This window comes from Gobio gobio (genome assembly GCF_949357685.1).
Source record: "Gobio gobio genome assembly, chromosome: 12".
Classification (NCBI taxonomy): Eukaryota; Metazoa; Chordata; class Actinopteri; order Cypriniformes; family Gobionidae; genus Gobio; species Gobio gobio.
The window spans coordinates 42,686,809-42,701,175 of NC_137105.1; the positions used below are offsets into that span (position 1 = coordinate 42,686,809).

At 37.2% G+C, this 14,367-nt stretch overlaps 1 protein-coding gene and 1 long non-coding RNA gene across 2 annotated transcripts in view; both read right to left on the reverse strand.

Moving 5' to 3' along the window:
- The window catches only part of kcnh5a (potassium voltage-gated channel, subfamily H (eag-related), member 5a), a gene marked incomplete at both ends in the record, with an annotated part of 194,654 nt that overhangs the window by 136,550 nt on the left and 43,737 nt on the right, over positions 1-14,367 (reverse strand). Inside the window, 2 exons of the mRNA XM_079831381.1 lie at positions 1,543-1,671; positions 11,557-11,663. Coding sequence (XP_079687507.1) covers positions 1,543-1,671; positions 11,557-11,663 — 236 coding nt within the window. The remainder of the gene's footprint in view (positions 1-1,542; positions 1,672-11,556; positions 11,664-14,367) is intronic.
- Positions 4,294-5,826, reverse strand: LOC307135671. Its single transcript, XR_013817699.1, has 3 exons — positions 5,698-5,826; positions 5,524-5,583; positions 4,294-4,404 (listed from the first exon to the last, which is right to left on the reverse strand). It is a non-coding gene; the product is annotated as an uncharacterized lncRNA (long non-coding RNA).

Here is a 14,367-nt window from a genome sequence, read left to right on the forward strand (position 1 = left end):
TTAATGCCCTTAATTTTGGCTAATTTAATTTACTACCTTTTACAACCCCGCGGACACCCTGTTATATGACAAAAAATTCTGGTTCTTCAAAACTTCAAACGGATTCAGAGTATTTTGAATTTGTCATCTTAATTTGTAATTAATTATTTCACTTAAAGTGAGCACCATGATGCATGCGTGTGATGCTTACGCAGGAGCTGGCAAATAATGAGGCAGCGTTCTGCCGTAGAACCCGGAAGCTTAATTCGTGTTCCGAAGATGAACCAAGGTCTTGCGTGTTTGGAACGATATGAGGGTGAATAATTAATGACATAATTTTCATTTTTCGTTGAACTAACTCTTTAATATACATGAATTAAGCAGATGTCATTCCCAAAACTTTGCAGTGTGTACCTGGCTGCTGGTCAAGCATGAAATAAAAAAATTCTGAATTGGTTATATATCGCCTTATAATCACTCAAAAGCTGTCACTTATCTTAGTCACCATGACGTGATCTCATGAAGTTCTGTTATAATTAATAAAGCTGTCTACATTGTAAATAGAAACATATGACACTCTTCAAAGTGCAAACACTAATACAGATGGGATATTTTGACAATGTGCCATTATTACGGAGAAAACTGATCCTAGACCAGCCGTTATGAGCAGCTTTGGCATCTAAAAGCAATCAGAAGCAACAGCAGGCAGTGGTTTGAGTGGGGAAATTCCACGCTAGTCTCAAGTCTGTGGCCAGGGGAAGGCTAAGGAGTGCATCTCAATCAGCTCCCTAGTTCAGTAGTCAGGGAACTGATCAGGGAGTCAGTCATTTTACGGGCCATCTAAATAGCAAAATCCTTCCGGTGCACTGAAACGCTTGCTCACTAAAAAGTCCCGCAGTGCACCATGAAAACCAGGGAGCATCGATGCTCACTATGTTCCCTTAACAGAAGTTCTGAAGCATAAATAAACATAAATCACGTGAGCCAACTCACTACCTATAATGGCAATTATTTAAATACAAACCATTATTCAATTATATTTCAGCATAAACATACATCACTAGACAGTTCATGAACAGAATCTAGCTAACATTTATCATTTATTTATGGCTGAAATGTTTCACTTATATGTATAAGCGACATATTTATCATAATGTACTTTAAAAATGTTAAAATATCTTTAAAATAAGATCATCTACTTAAAATATTGTATAAAATATTAGGGATATTATTTTTGAATATATTATGGACTTTTTTATTTAAACCTCTCAATTTTTGTAAGCTATACTTCATATGTATACTTTTTTTTAAATGAAACAAACAAACAAATAATACAAAATTAATAAATAAATAAAAGATCAACCATTAAATCAACTGACAACTGGGGTGCTGACATATAAAAGTAAATAAAATATCATTGCTCATCCAGATTACATTTCCTATGCAGCCATTTGAAAAAAAAAACTAAACATAAAAACACGTGTCAAATCAAGTTTTTTTTGTGTGCTAATACCATTTCTACAACAAAAATTCTACAATCAAGATGAGGTTTAAAGTCCTTACCTCTGGTGGTCTCATCTTCAATGGGCTGTTTGAAGACCGTGATATCCTTAAAAGTGCACAGGAACAGGACCACCTTATCGTTCTCATTCCTGATGGGGGCCACCTGCATGTAGAGCCACACAGGGGTTCCTGACAGCACCGGACGAACGCAATGAGAGAGGGCAGAATGAAAGGAAACGAAAGTATGAAAAGAGGTACGTGAAAAGAAGCAAATTGAGGGTTTAAAAGAAGTCATGAACAAGAAGATAAAAGAAATGGATGAAGATGATGAAAATAGTGAGGGAAAGTGAAAGTGACAGAGACATTAAAAGAAGGGAATGAGAGGAATAAATGATGATGAGATTATGGTGGTGAATAAAGATTGCAGGAGAAAGAAAAACGAGGAGAGAAAAAGGAGACAGAGATCATTGAGACCAAGGTCCTCGGTTCACCCGTATGAGGAATATACTGTGAAACCCGTTTGCCTAATGGGTCATTACATTTGAGCTTAACAGGGCAGCTTTATCTTAAAGAGGCTACATGGGGTGATATATTTTTATAGTAACTACATTACAGAGATTCAAGAGCAGAGAGGATGCAATTGTGCCCAAAATGCAAGATGCCTCGAGGTCTAAATGATCAAATAACTCAGCAAATATGTTGAGTTTTTAGGGACGGGCACGAGTAGCCGATAAACATTCATGATAATAAATTTCCTGAATTTTTACAGAATGTAGATAAGGAGAGCGGGCGTGCACACACACACACACACACACACACTACTCGACAGCTAAATGGTGCGCAATTGAACAGAACAACGCAACTCAAGAGAGTATGTGATTTCAGACGCAGCCATATAGCCGAACACAATAAAAATTACACATGATGCATGCATATAAAAACCGACGTAGATATTTTTTTTACTATCTGCACAATTACCCTGAATACTCGAGTAGACAAAACTACTACAATGCCCATATCTATTTATAGTAGGACACCTTTTTTGCGAAAGAGTGAAGAGTTTCACAATGACATAGCGTCTCTTTTGTCTGCCTTTAGCTCAGGGGCGGAGCTACGATCAACAGCTTGTCCACCCAGGCAAATCCTTGAAAATATTAGGGCTGTAATCAACCAAAGAAAATCTTGGTCGACTGAAGTCCTGAAATTTTCGACTAAAAATCGACTAAAATAACGTTAGGAAAAAAAAAAACCTTAAATGAATAAGCTGCACACTGTGCGCAGTACTTGCACTGCATGAAAAAAGGTGTATCCGGACCAGGATACTCCTGTATACACTGCTGAAATTCGGAAGAATCCAGGAGTATACTGGCCGGATAGGTCAAATTCCATGGATCCGTATATGTCCGTATTCATCCGAAATGGTACCAAATCGGATGTATGTTGTGGCCGTATACTCCCATGCTACAGCCATTTGTTGCCATGGCAAATAATCCCATCAAGTTTTTCCCAGGAGACATTTTCACACCTCTAAACAGCTTTGCCTTCCACCCCCTATTGGTCCTTCATCTCAAACTGGATTGGTTGTTTTTTTTAAAACCACTCCCAAAACCCAGACTGCTATTGGAGAACAGGACGCATTGAAAACCCAGTCAAGTGACTTTATTGGTTACTTCTAAGGCTAAGGGTGGGCTAGGTTTTGTAGCATAGGGACTTGATTGGTTATAGGCCAGCTATGCAGATTTCGCTAATTAATATATAATATATATATATAAAAAATAATCCCCTCTCCCTCCCAAAAGAAAAATACACACAAAACAATTTGAGAAAGTCTGAAATATTTATTAAAAAGGTATATATAAAAAAAAAACATTCTTAACAGCATTATAAACGAACATTAAAACAATGGTGAAACAAAAACAAGTGAACTAAATGTATTTAAAAGGGATGAAAATGTAAAGGAACAAATGTAAAAATATAAACAGTCCAAAGAACATAAATATACGTTAAATTGAATTGGTAAAGAAACAAAAAGGGAAAAAAAATTAACAAAATGCATTTAAAAGACAGATGTAAAGGAATAAAATACACAGTGAACATAAAAAGGAAAAGAATAAATATACAAATTAAACAATATAAAATGAGAACAATAAATTTATAAGACAAAAAAAAGTGTATATAAAATACACATAAATATTCCAAGTAAACAATATAACCAAATTAAAAGAACAAAGAGCATTATAAACATACATTAAAATGAATGGGGGAAAAGATAAGTGAACAAAATGTATCTAAAGGAAGGCGACGTAAGAGGAACAACAATACAAAACGTGGAGATCAAAAGCAACATGGACATCTAAAAAGGAACAAACATACAAAGTATACAATCTAAAACGAGACAAAGAAATCTATAAATTAAAAAGTGTATATAAAATATATGTAAATGTTCTATATATGGGAACCAATAAAAGTATAAGTATATAAACATAGGAATAAAGAAAATATAAAATGGAACAATTGAATATTAAAATTATAATTATAAAATAATTGTGACCAACTCTAACACAATGTTGTTTGAGCTAGCCAAACCATCCACACTGGCCTTCCATCAACAACAGCATCATCATCTTCATCTTCATCAGGTCTATAGTTGCGGTCTTCCACAGGTTCTGTGTTGGTTTGTGCAACCCTGGACCTGGTCTCCAGCAACTGCAAAACATGACAGTAAATTAACCACTAAAACTCAGAGAGGAGTATAGTAACATTCTGGAGGGAAAAAGCTTAACCGGTTTCTTAACTTACCCGTCTCTTTCTCTGACGGTTCTGTGTGATGTTCTTCATAGTGTTTCTTTTCTGGGCCTTTTCAGACTGAGCCAAAGAATACTTCCTCAGCAAAGTCTCACAAAATAAAATACATCTTGCGACCTGCCAAATAATACATTAATAATATATAGTTAATGCCAATAAAAGCAAGTAAAACAATTCAATTAAAATGTATTTGTATAGCGCTTTTCACAATACATATTCAGGGTTTTTCCTGGGTCAAAAATGGTCTTCGGTGGTGGCTGACAGACATGGTCATCCACACACACACACACACACACACACACACACACACACACACACACTCATATCAATATTAAAAAAATGAACAAATAGCCTAATTTTCTGCCATATACAATCAGCTAGCTAACAACAACTTTGTTCTGGGTTCACCTCACTCCAGTCTAAACTAAATGATTTTAGGTGATTTATTTTACTACACATTATGAACATAAATAAGCTGAAAGACTGTTGATAATTAAAACTAATTCTTACTATCCACTCTTGCTAAAGTGGGTAAGCACACTTGTGTTCTCATTTCAGGTGTTGTTCTGAGTAAATGATTAAACTAATTCGTGAGTTCAGTGTTGGGCAGATCAGTTCTAACCAGTCGTTAAAATGATTCAGTTCAAAGGAGTCATTAGGTGGCAAATCGGACATTAGCAGACGCGTTGTGTGTGAATCCCGTCTTTAGAACATCGCAAAAGATTTGTCAACACACAGAAAACACTACATAACCGGATAGGATTTGTTTCCTGTTTATTTAAAGTATGCTTTATGCAGCTGGTCAGAGAATCAGTCAATGTTTTTTGAGCGCATTTCACACCCAGCGGTAATTAAAGGAAGACGTCTGATAGCGCCACGTGCAACATGGATTCGGTCTTCCGACCTTTTGATTTTGATTAACGTAATATGTGAAACATTAGAAAGCTAAGAATGCTTATTTTGAAGACAGAGAGCGTGCGAGCGGGAGGAGCTCACTGGTCGTTCTCTCTGTCACTCAGTTAACTCAAGTGCAGCAGTCATCTGTTCTACATCACTCATAAATCACAATAACTCATCAAATAAGGCTTTGGCGGGACAAAAATTTGTTTTGGCGGCCGGCAAAAAATTTTCAATGTAGGAAAAACCCTGATATTGTTTCAAAGCAACTTCACAGAAAATGCATGCGTCTACATTACAGAAAAAAACAGAGAACATTAAAATAATTTTTAAGATTACCTTTTACACATTCAGGGTCAACATCTGTAAAAGTTCTTCAGGATCATGGATCCAAAACTTCTGGATCATGAGGGGGGAAGAAACATGCACACACACAAATGAATATTAATTTGTTTGATAAAACATTAATATTAATTATCAACTTACGGACAAGGACTTGCAAAACATACTCACCAGGCCCATACAAAAACTTCACAGTAGATCCAAAATCCTGGTTTGCCTATAATTTTTCAGAGTCCAAGTATGGTGGTTTCCTGTCCTCTCTGTTGAACAAGTGTACATGACAGTGTTCTCAGATTACTCATTCCAAAGCTCTGTTACATTTTATGACAAGCTTGATCTTAAAACTAGCTGACAGTAGGGATGGGCATTATGACCATATAATTATACATACATGAGAAATTTTATTTTACAATAACGATATCACAATATATTTATTTTGATGGATTTTTTATTAAAATGCTACAGAATAATACTGCTTTAAAAGTCTTCACTGTATGATATTCAATTAATTAATATCACTTGATTCTTAAAGAAGCAGAAGGTCTTCTCTATTCTTTTGTTTTATTAAAATGATAACAAAGCTGCAGCCCCTTTAAGAACGGATGCACATAATGACACGCATCCAGGATTCCCCACGTTAACTTGAACTGTTTGACTTTACTTAAGACATAACTGACTGTTTAAATCAAGTGAATACCTCACATGACAGGCTTACTGAGATAACTGTGTGCATTTTACAGAAAGATAATTGATTTCGGGATCGCATGCTGTCTGATAGAGGCTTATTTAAAAACACATGCATGTCCCGTTCATTATTCTACATTCATGCATGTTTCCTTGTCAAAATGTCAAAAAGTTTTAGTACAGTCAGTGCTGCGTTATATACGCTATATTCCCATTCCGCAATATAAAAAGGTAATGTTAACGTTTACAGCAAAATCGCTAACAATAGTCAGTATCATCAGATCGCCATAACACCCAGCCCTATCTTAACAATATTACAACACAACAAAACACAGAAACAGAATATGTAAGTTAATCACGATTAGCATATGACTTTAATGCACTAACGTTATATCTTGATGAGCAGTAGAAACAATATAAAGGGATTTACGTTACCTTCTGCCGTCTGCTGTCCGCCATTGGAAACTTAGTCTGTTCGTATTCATGTTTTTTCGTTCTCAGTCGACATCCCACCATCAAAATTCGTCCAAAATAAGATTTTAACAGGTTTAAATGGTCCGTGCAATGCCATTAATAGACCGACGTGAAGATTAGAAGCCGCGATCGCGTCGCGTCCCCGCGAGCCACGATCAACTCCAACGGCAACGGCAACGAGTGTATAATTCAAACTGAAGGCGCGCACTGTCATTGGCCAGATTTCTGAATGACGTTCAGATTGACCAATCACGCTCAAAAGAACACGGAAAGACAGCAAATAGCCTTGCAAATATAGAAAAAACTTGTTTTAAACAACAGTTAGAAAATGTATATATTTATTTTTATTTGCTGTTATATTGAATTAATTGGTCAAATGGTGTTTTGTGGTGTGGGCAGAAGTTTCAACCTGGAGAGCAGTGCAGATTTGTACTCTTTAAAAACAATTATTGTTTGATATTTAGTTTGCTATATATTTTGTTATATTTGTATCCAGAATTGAATGTAAAAATACACCTTCACTGTAAAACAGAAAATTAAATTAAAATATCTTAATTTAAATAAGGAAAAATCTGTAAACTAATAGTGTTTTCTCTAAAACGTTTAATGTAAATTTCTGTGAAGTTTTTTAACTTTATTTGACTTAAGATATTTGACTTTAACTTTACGGTTTTTGTTTTGCAGCTGTAGCTGCTGTTTTTTTTAGGTTTTTATTTTTACAGTGTAAATATAAAACTAATAAGATTTACTTCAAAATGACAAAGAATAATGTTAAATTGTTAGTATGGACATAAACATAAATCTTTAATATAATGAGCTAAATATTGTATTACAGTTGTTAATTTACAGATATTGTTTGTAATTTTGCATGAATTTGTTATTTATGAAAACAGAAAAATAATACAGTTATGTTCCTGTATAAAAAAATGAGAATTACTGTAGTTTGTCATTAATGATATAATCCTTAAAATAACAGTCAAGTTGTTTATTTAGATATTGTTTGTAATTTTACATCGTTTTAAACATAATTCAAAATTACAAGAAAATACTGTAAATAAACTGAAGTTTTTTTCTGTAAAATTAGGATTATTTTTATTGGTTGCCTTATTTTTATTGGTAACCTTATTGGTTGCACCTACATCTATTGTGAGTGGTGGATTTCAAACCTCAAAACGCCCCTCTTTTGCAGCGTGTTAAAGTTAAGAATCTTGGAGTGACACTTTTTGTGAACAGTTGCAGAGCTGAAAGATCTGCTTGTGTTTCTGTGTTTCTTGAGCAAGTGAATCCCTGCTCTTTTTTATTCCATATTTTTATTTTGAGCATATCAGTTTTTGGTGTTTTTAAAACAAACTTTTTCATTTTCCACATTTCATCTCCTCTTTATTTAATTCTATTATTGCCTACAATTTGTAAAACTTTGCAAAAATTGTTTGGGGATAGTCTAAAATGTTTGGTTAATTATCCTTTGTTAATTCCATTACATTTCTTTGTTTATTTCATTACATATTCAGATTTTTTTGTGAACGTATATGTTCAGACAGGGTTTTTATTTTGTACTGTTTTTATAAAAAATATTTGATTAAGAGACTCTTTTCATGCAGTGGTTTTAAGGCCCTGCCACACCATTCTGATGGTTTGGCCCAGACCCAGGCAACGTGAACCAACCCCACAGTCGGCTTTAGTCATTGCTAGTTCAGTTTAGTGTTTCAGGGCCTTAAGAATTATTTTTTCTGTGCAAAAAGCTTGTTTGCTGTAGCCTACAGTAGACCAGAGATAATTCTCAATCCTGAAGTCGTCCCCTGCCCCCCCTCCCTCTGAGAACAGCCAGCACAAGTGTCAGTCATTAACATATGAAAGGTCTTCTTCACACCTAACAGTCTTCAGTCCTAGCACACCCAGCAGTGTTTCAGCTGTATATGTCCGTGAAATTTCACGGATTCCTGTATACGTCCGCATACGTGAGGTTTCCGGGTTTTTCTGGAAATATACTGTTCCGTGTTACTCTGATCCGCTTTTTCCCACATACATCCGGTAAACATCAAATTACACAGGAGTATACCATGCCCGGATAGTGCCGGATTTCAGTGTTTTCATGCAGTGTTGGTAGCCTTGTTGTCTCCCTAAATTAATTATAAATAAACATAAAAAACTAGTAGGCTATTTGCAGTATATTAAATAGTTTTTGAGCTGATTATTTTGCACTGAAATTAGTCTGACACACGAGTCTGTCGGCTCTGACAGCGTTGCATCGCATGCACCTGCGCAATATCATAGCCTATGACTTCCGAAAATATAGCACTATGTGTTGTCAACTAGATATCATCACAAGAACTTTTGAGGAATATGCAACATAATTTAGACAATTGTTTTTGTTATATGTATTATAATAACTGACAGACACTCATTTCAGCCGCTCTGTGCAGCTCAAACATATGAGCTCAGCCTAGCTCAGCTTCGCGGCTGAGACACGAATAGACTATTAACTTAAAGCTTTTACTCTTAAACACAAAAGGCACGTCCTCTTTAATAAAAAATAAATATTTATTAAACAAGCCAGATCAAGAGCAGAAAAAACGCTCTCACAATTAAATAAATAATATACAAGAAAACTAGCCTTCTTCAATCTGTCTCTCTCGCCAGTGGGTTGGGCTAATCCAAAATAAGTGAAACAATGGGGGTGTTCTGAAGGCAGACTGTTACCTGTGAAACAGGGGTGCTCTGAAAACACCCCCATTAGCAATTAGTGCTTTCCACCTGATGAAATGAACGCGGCGCGGCAAAACTAATTAAATGAACGTGGCTCGGCAAAACTGATGAAATGAACGCGGCAAAACTGACAGTACAGATCCACTTATAGCGCGGTGTTGTGAGGCTTCCCCTCATGTGTATGTTGATGGGCGTTCCTCAAGTTTACCGCTTTGGGTGTACGTTTGAGCCAGCGGCCCAGCGGGGAATGAAACACAAAGGACCCGCGAGAGACTTCTCTTCCCCAGTGGGTTGGGCTAATCCAAAAGAAGTGAAAACAATGGGGGTGTTCTGAAGGCAGACTGTTACCTGTGAAACAGGGGTGCTCTCAAAACACCCCCATTAGCAATTAGTGCTTTCCACCTGATGAAATGAACGCGGCGCGGCAAAACTGATGAAATGAACGCAGCAAAACTGATGAAATGAACGCTGCAAAAAATCGACCAATCAGAATTTTGGTCGAGCCAGAACGTATCAAACAATAATCGACTAATCGACTGGGAGATTACAGCCCTAGAAAATATATTATTTTGTATAACACAAGTTTAAACGCAGTTCACTGGCTTTAAAGGGGCTTTCACACTAGACACATTTGCTGTGGTCCTGAGTGCGATTGTTCCAGGCGGCCCCAGCAGAGTTGGTCTGGTTTCACACTGAAGCTGCATCAAAGCCACTTGAAGGCAAGCCTGCAAGGTTACCAAAAAAGTGTTGTGGTACGTAGGGAAGGAGAGCAGATGCGGGGGTTTTTTAATGGATGTCAATGGAGGATAGGCTTCACCAAAGACTTTATATATAGGAAGACATTTTGCTGCCAAAACAACCCTGACCCGGCGAGGCATGGACTCCACTAGACCCCTGAAGGTGTGCTGTGGTATCTGGCACCAAGATGTTAGCAGCAGATCCTTTAAGTCCTGTAAGTTGCGAGGTGGGGCCTCTATGCATCAGACTTATTTGTTCAACACATCCCACAGATGCTCGATTGGATTGCGATCTGGGGAATTTGGAGGCCAATTCAACACCTCAAACTCATTGTTGTGCTCCTCAAACCATTCCTGAAGCATTTTTACTTTGTGGCAGGGCGCATTATCCTGCTGAAATAGGCCACAGCCACCAGGGAATACCGTTTCCATGAAAGGGTGCCATGAAAAGGTGTACATGGTCTGCAAAAATGCTTAGGTAGGTAGTACGTGTCAAAGTAACAGCCACATGGATGGCAGGACCCAAGGTTTCCCAGTGGAACATTTCCCAAAGCCTCACACTGCCTCCGGCGACTTGCCTTCTTCCCATAGTGCATCCTAGTGCCATGTGCTCCCCAATTAAGTGGCGCACGCGTACTTGGCCATCCAATGTGATTCATCAGACCAGGCCACCTTCTTCCATTGCTCCGTGGTCCAGTTCTGATGCTCACGTGCCCACTGTTGCTGCTTTCAGCGGTGGACAGGGGTCGGCATGGGCACCCTGACTGGTCTGCGGCTATGCTGCCCCATACGCAACAAACTGCGATGCACTGTGTATTCTGACTCCTTTCTATCAGAACCAGCATTAACTTCTTGAGCAATTTGAGTTACAGTAGCTCGTCTGTTTGATCGGACCACACGGGCCAGCCTTCGCTCCCCAAGTGCATCAATGAGCCTTAGCCGCCCATGACCCTGTCGCCGGTTCACCACTGTTTCTTGCTTGGAGCACTTTTGATAGATTCTGACCACTGCAGACCGGGAACACCCCACAAGAGCTGCAGTTTTGGAGATGATCTGACCCAGTCGTCTAGCCATCACAATTTGGCCCTTGTCAAAATCGCTCAAATCCTTACTCTTGCCCATTTTTCCTGCTTCTAACACATCAAATTTGAGGACAAAATGTTCACTTGCTGCGTAATATATCCGACTTATTAACAGGTGCCGTGATGAAGAGATAATCAGTGTTATTCACAGTGGTCATAATGTTATGCCTGATCGGTGTATACATACACATATAATACAAATAGAGAAATAAACTTTGTCTTAAGCCATTTTCATTAATTTGTGGAATTCAGCTTCTTTTATAGAGCACAATTGCATCTCTACACACTTTCAATCTTCTGCTAGATACAGCAGGCACAGCTAAACAATCAGAGCTGGGAATACTCACTGTTCTTCTTATACAGCAGCACTTCAAAGCAATTGGATTCATAGTTATCAAAGGTCTGTCTGACTTTGTCTATTGTCTTCTTGTCTGTCAGCTCGCCATACATGAAGCTGCCGGGAGGACAGAGAGACAAAAGAGTAAAAGTCAAAAAAGGTTGTGAGAGTGGGAGAAGTGGGTGGGAAAGGGAGAAGCAGGAGATGAAAATGAGCAAGACAAAGAGAGCAGAAAAAGTGAGTTAGGGGAGCGCGCACACCTGTGTGGCACACACATCCGCCCAGCAAACTCTACCTTGTCTTTCACTGTCAGTTAATTCACAGAGTGTGCACAAGGGGGAGTGGCTGATGACATGGGCTGTCAGTTACTGCAGCCGCTCTATTTAACTTACGGAGGCTGGACAAACAGTAGATACGAAGCCCCCGTTCTGACATGCTCTACACCTTAATGTTATGTAAAAGGAAGGAAACATTCAACTTTAAGGTTTAGGAATATCAAACAGCAGCAAAAACAAGGTATTGTTGTGGGTTTAATCAACAGAAGTTCTTGCAAAAATGTGCAAATAAGGTGTCTGTAAAAAGTCTGAAATCACATTGAAAATCTGGCATTCAAAATGTGATTTTAGCTTAGAAAAAGCCTAGATTGGTTATAGGAAACATAAAATGAATAAGAAGTCATTAAATTTGCTCATTTGTGACACTGATCATGTGAACTCCTTAGTCCAATCCTTTGTATTATTAAATATATATATTTTTTCCAATTCAACTGTTCACTGAAATTGATATGCTTGTAACATCATTTTGAATACAAAAAAATGCATTAAAGGGATAGTTCACCCAAAAATCTGTCATCATTTACTCACCCTCCAGTTGTTCCAAACCAAATGTCTTTGTTCAAAGATATCTGGAAGAATTGACTACAATTTTATTTATTTTTTGTATTTTTTCCTACTATGGTAGTCAATGGGGGCCAAAATCTGCTTGGTCACAAACATTCCTCCAAATATCTTCCTTTGTGTACAGCAGAACAAAGACATTTATTAGGGATGCACAGAATGTTCGGCAACCAAAATTATTCGGCTGAAAATAGCAAAAATGGCAAATGTTTGCTTAAAACAACCCAATTGCTGGGTTAGTCCATTTTCAACCCAACTTGGGTTGTTTTTAACCCAGCATTTTTTAGAGTGTATAGCAACCAGCGCATGTGAGAGAGAAGCATTAAAGTGTCGGAGATTGACGCAAAAATGGCCGTTCGCAGACACTGTCTAAGCACCCTCAAATGCAAGCAAGAGCACCCTCAGTTGATACTGTAATAATATATTGACAAATGCTGCCAGTGCATATTTGTGTCTGTAGAACGTCAAATGTATCCATTTACAACGTGTTTCTGCAGCGGTGACATAGTTGTTGATCTCTTGTACGCAATGGCCAATATGTTTAAAGTTAATCAGACTCTACTCCCTAATCAAACCGCCAGAGTTTTTATTCAGTGCTGAGTTATACAAGCTCGCAAAACCTCTCATGAACAAACAAACAAAGTGTAGACACGAATCGATGTAAGTAAGATATCTATTGTGCCTTGTTAGCAGCTTCATTGAACTTTGTACTTTGTGAGATCGCGATGAACTGACATAGCGACAGCGTTTAGTGATCGTAAAATGGAGTGGTTTTGGCTTGCTTTCGAATCTACAGTCTATATCATCCATTGAATAAAACTATTGTTTTTCATGTTGCAAAAAGAATTAATTGCACGCTGTAAAGTTCAGAAAGTGACATAGTGAAATAGTAACACATTAAAAGCGATGTAAAGGCAGACTAATAGATTAATAGAAAAATATTTGTTGCAAAATATTTTTGAAATTTTAAATAATCTTAAATGTCTCCTGTAAACTCACTGCTGTGGTGGAGCCGTTGCTTAGCCTACATCTGCACTTTAATAGAGCACCCTCAGTGATTTGATTATGATACTTGTAGACATAATAAGCCAAAGATAAGATGGCCAAATAAAAATATTTGTTTAAATGTATTAAGTTATATGGTGCTTTGTTTGTATAATGTCTGCTGGAATGCTAAAAAATGTTCAGTGTTAAATAAATATTTTTAAATTGTAGTTCTGTAAATTATTTTTCTTTAAAAAAGCAAGACAAAATAGTAAAAAGCTAATTTTTACTATTTAATTTATGCAATGCTGAAAAAATTGGCAAAATAAATGGAAAGAAAATCATGAAAACCAGGTTCAGTATTCGGCTTCGGCCAAGAATTTTCATTTCGGTGCATCCCTAACATTTATACAGGTTTGGAACAACTTGAGGATGAGTAAATGATGACAGAAATTTTATTTTTCGGTGAACTATCCCTTTTAATAGGAAAATGCCAACTAGAAGCATTACAAGTAGTTTCAGACTTTTGGATAATACCATTTAATGATAACAAATTAGACATAGACCTACACAAAATTGCTTAAATTATCATTTTACTGAATATTTACTTCAGCACTTCAGCTTTCATGAAACCAAAAATGCAGAGATGTATGGTGTATTTGAGTTTTGAGGCTATAAACTACTCAAAGTAGTTTTAGTATCAAATCTTCACTCTTATTGCATTAGCTGACAAAGGCTTGTGCCAATTCTACCTCAAAACTCCCCTTGAATCCTGAGTCAATCTGGAGTCATATCACAGTCTGTAGGCAGATCCATATCACTGCATGTAGTTAGAGCCAAATCACTGTAGTCAGTATTTCTATTTCTGCTCTGATGATTGGCACCTTACTGAGTTTATTTAGCGCTAACAAGGTGTTCAGTGATGGCTCAGGAGAAATGCG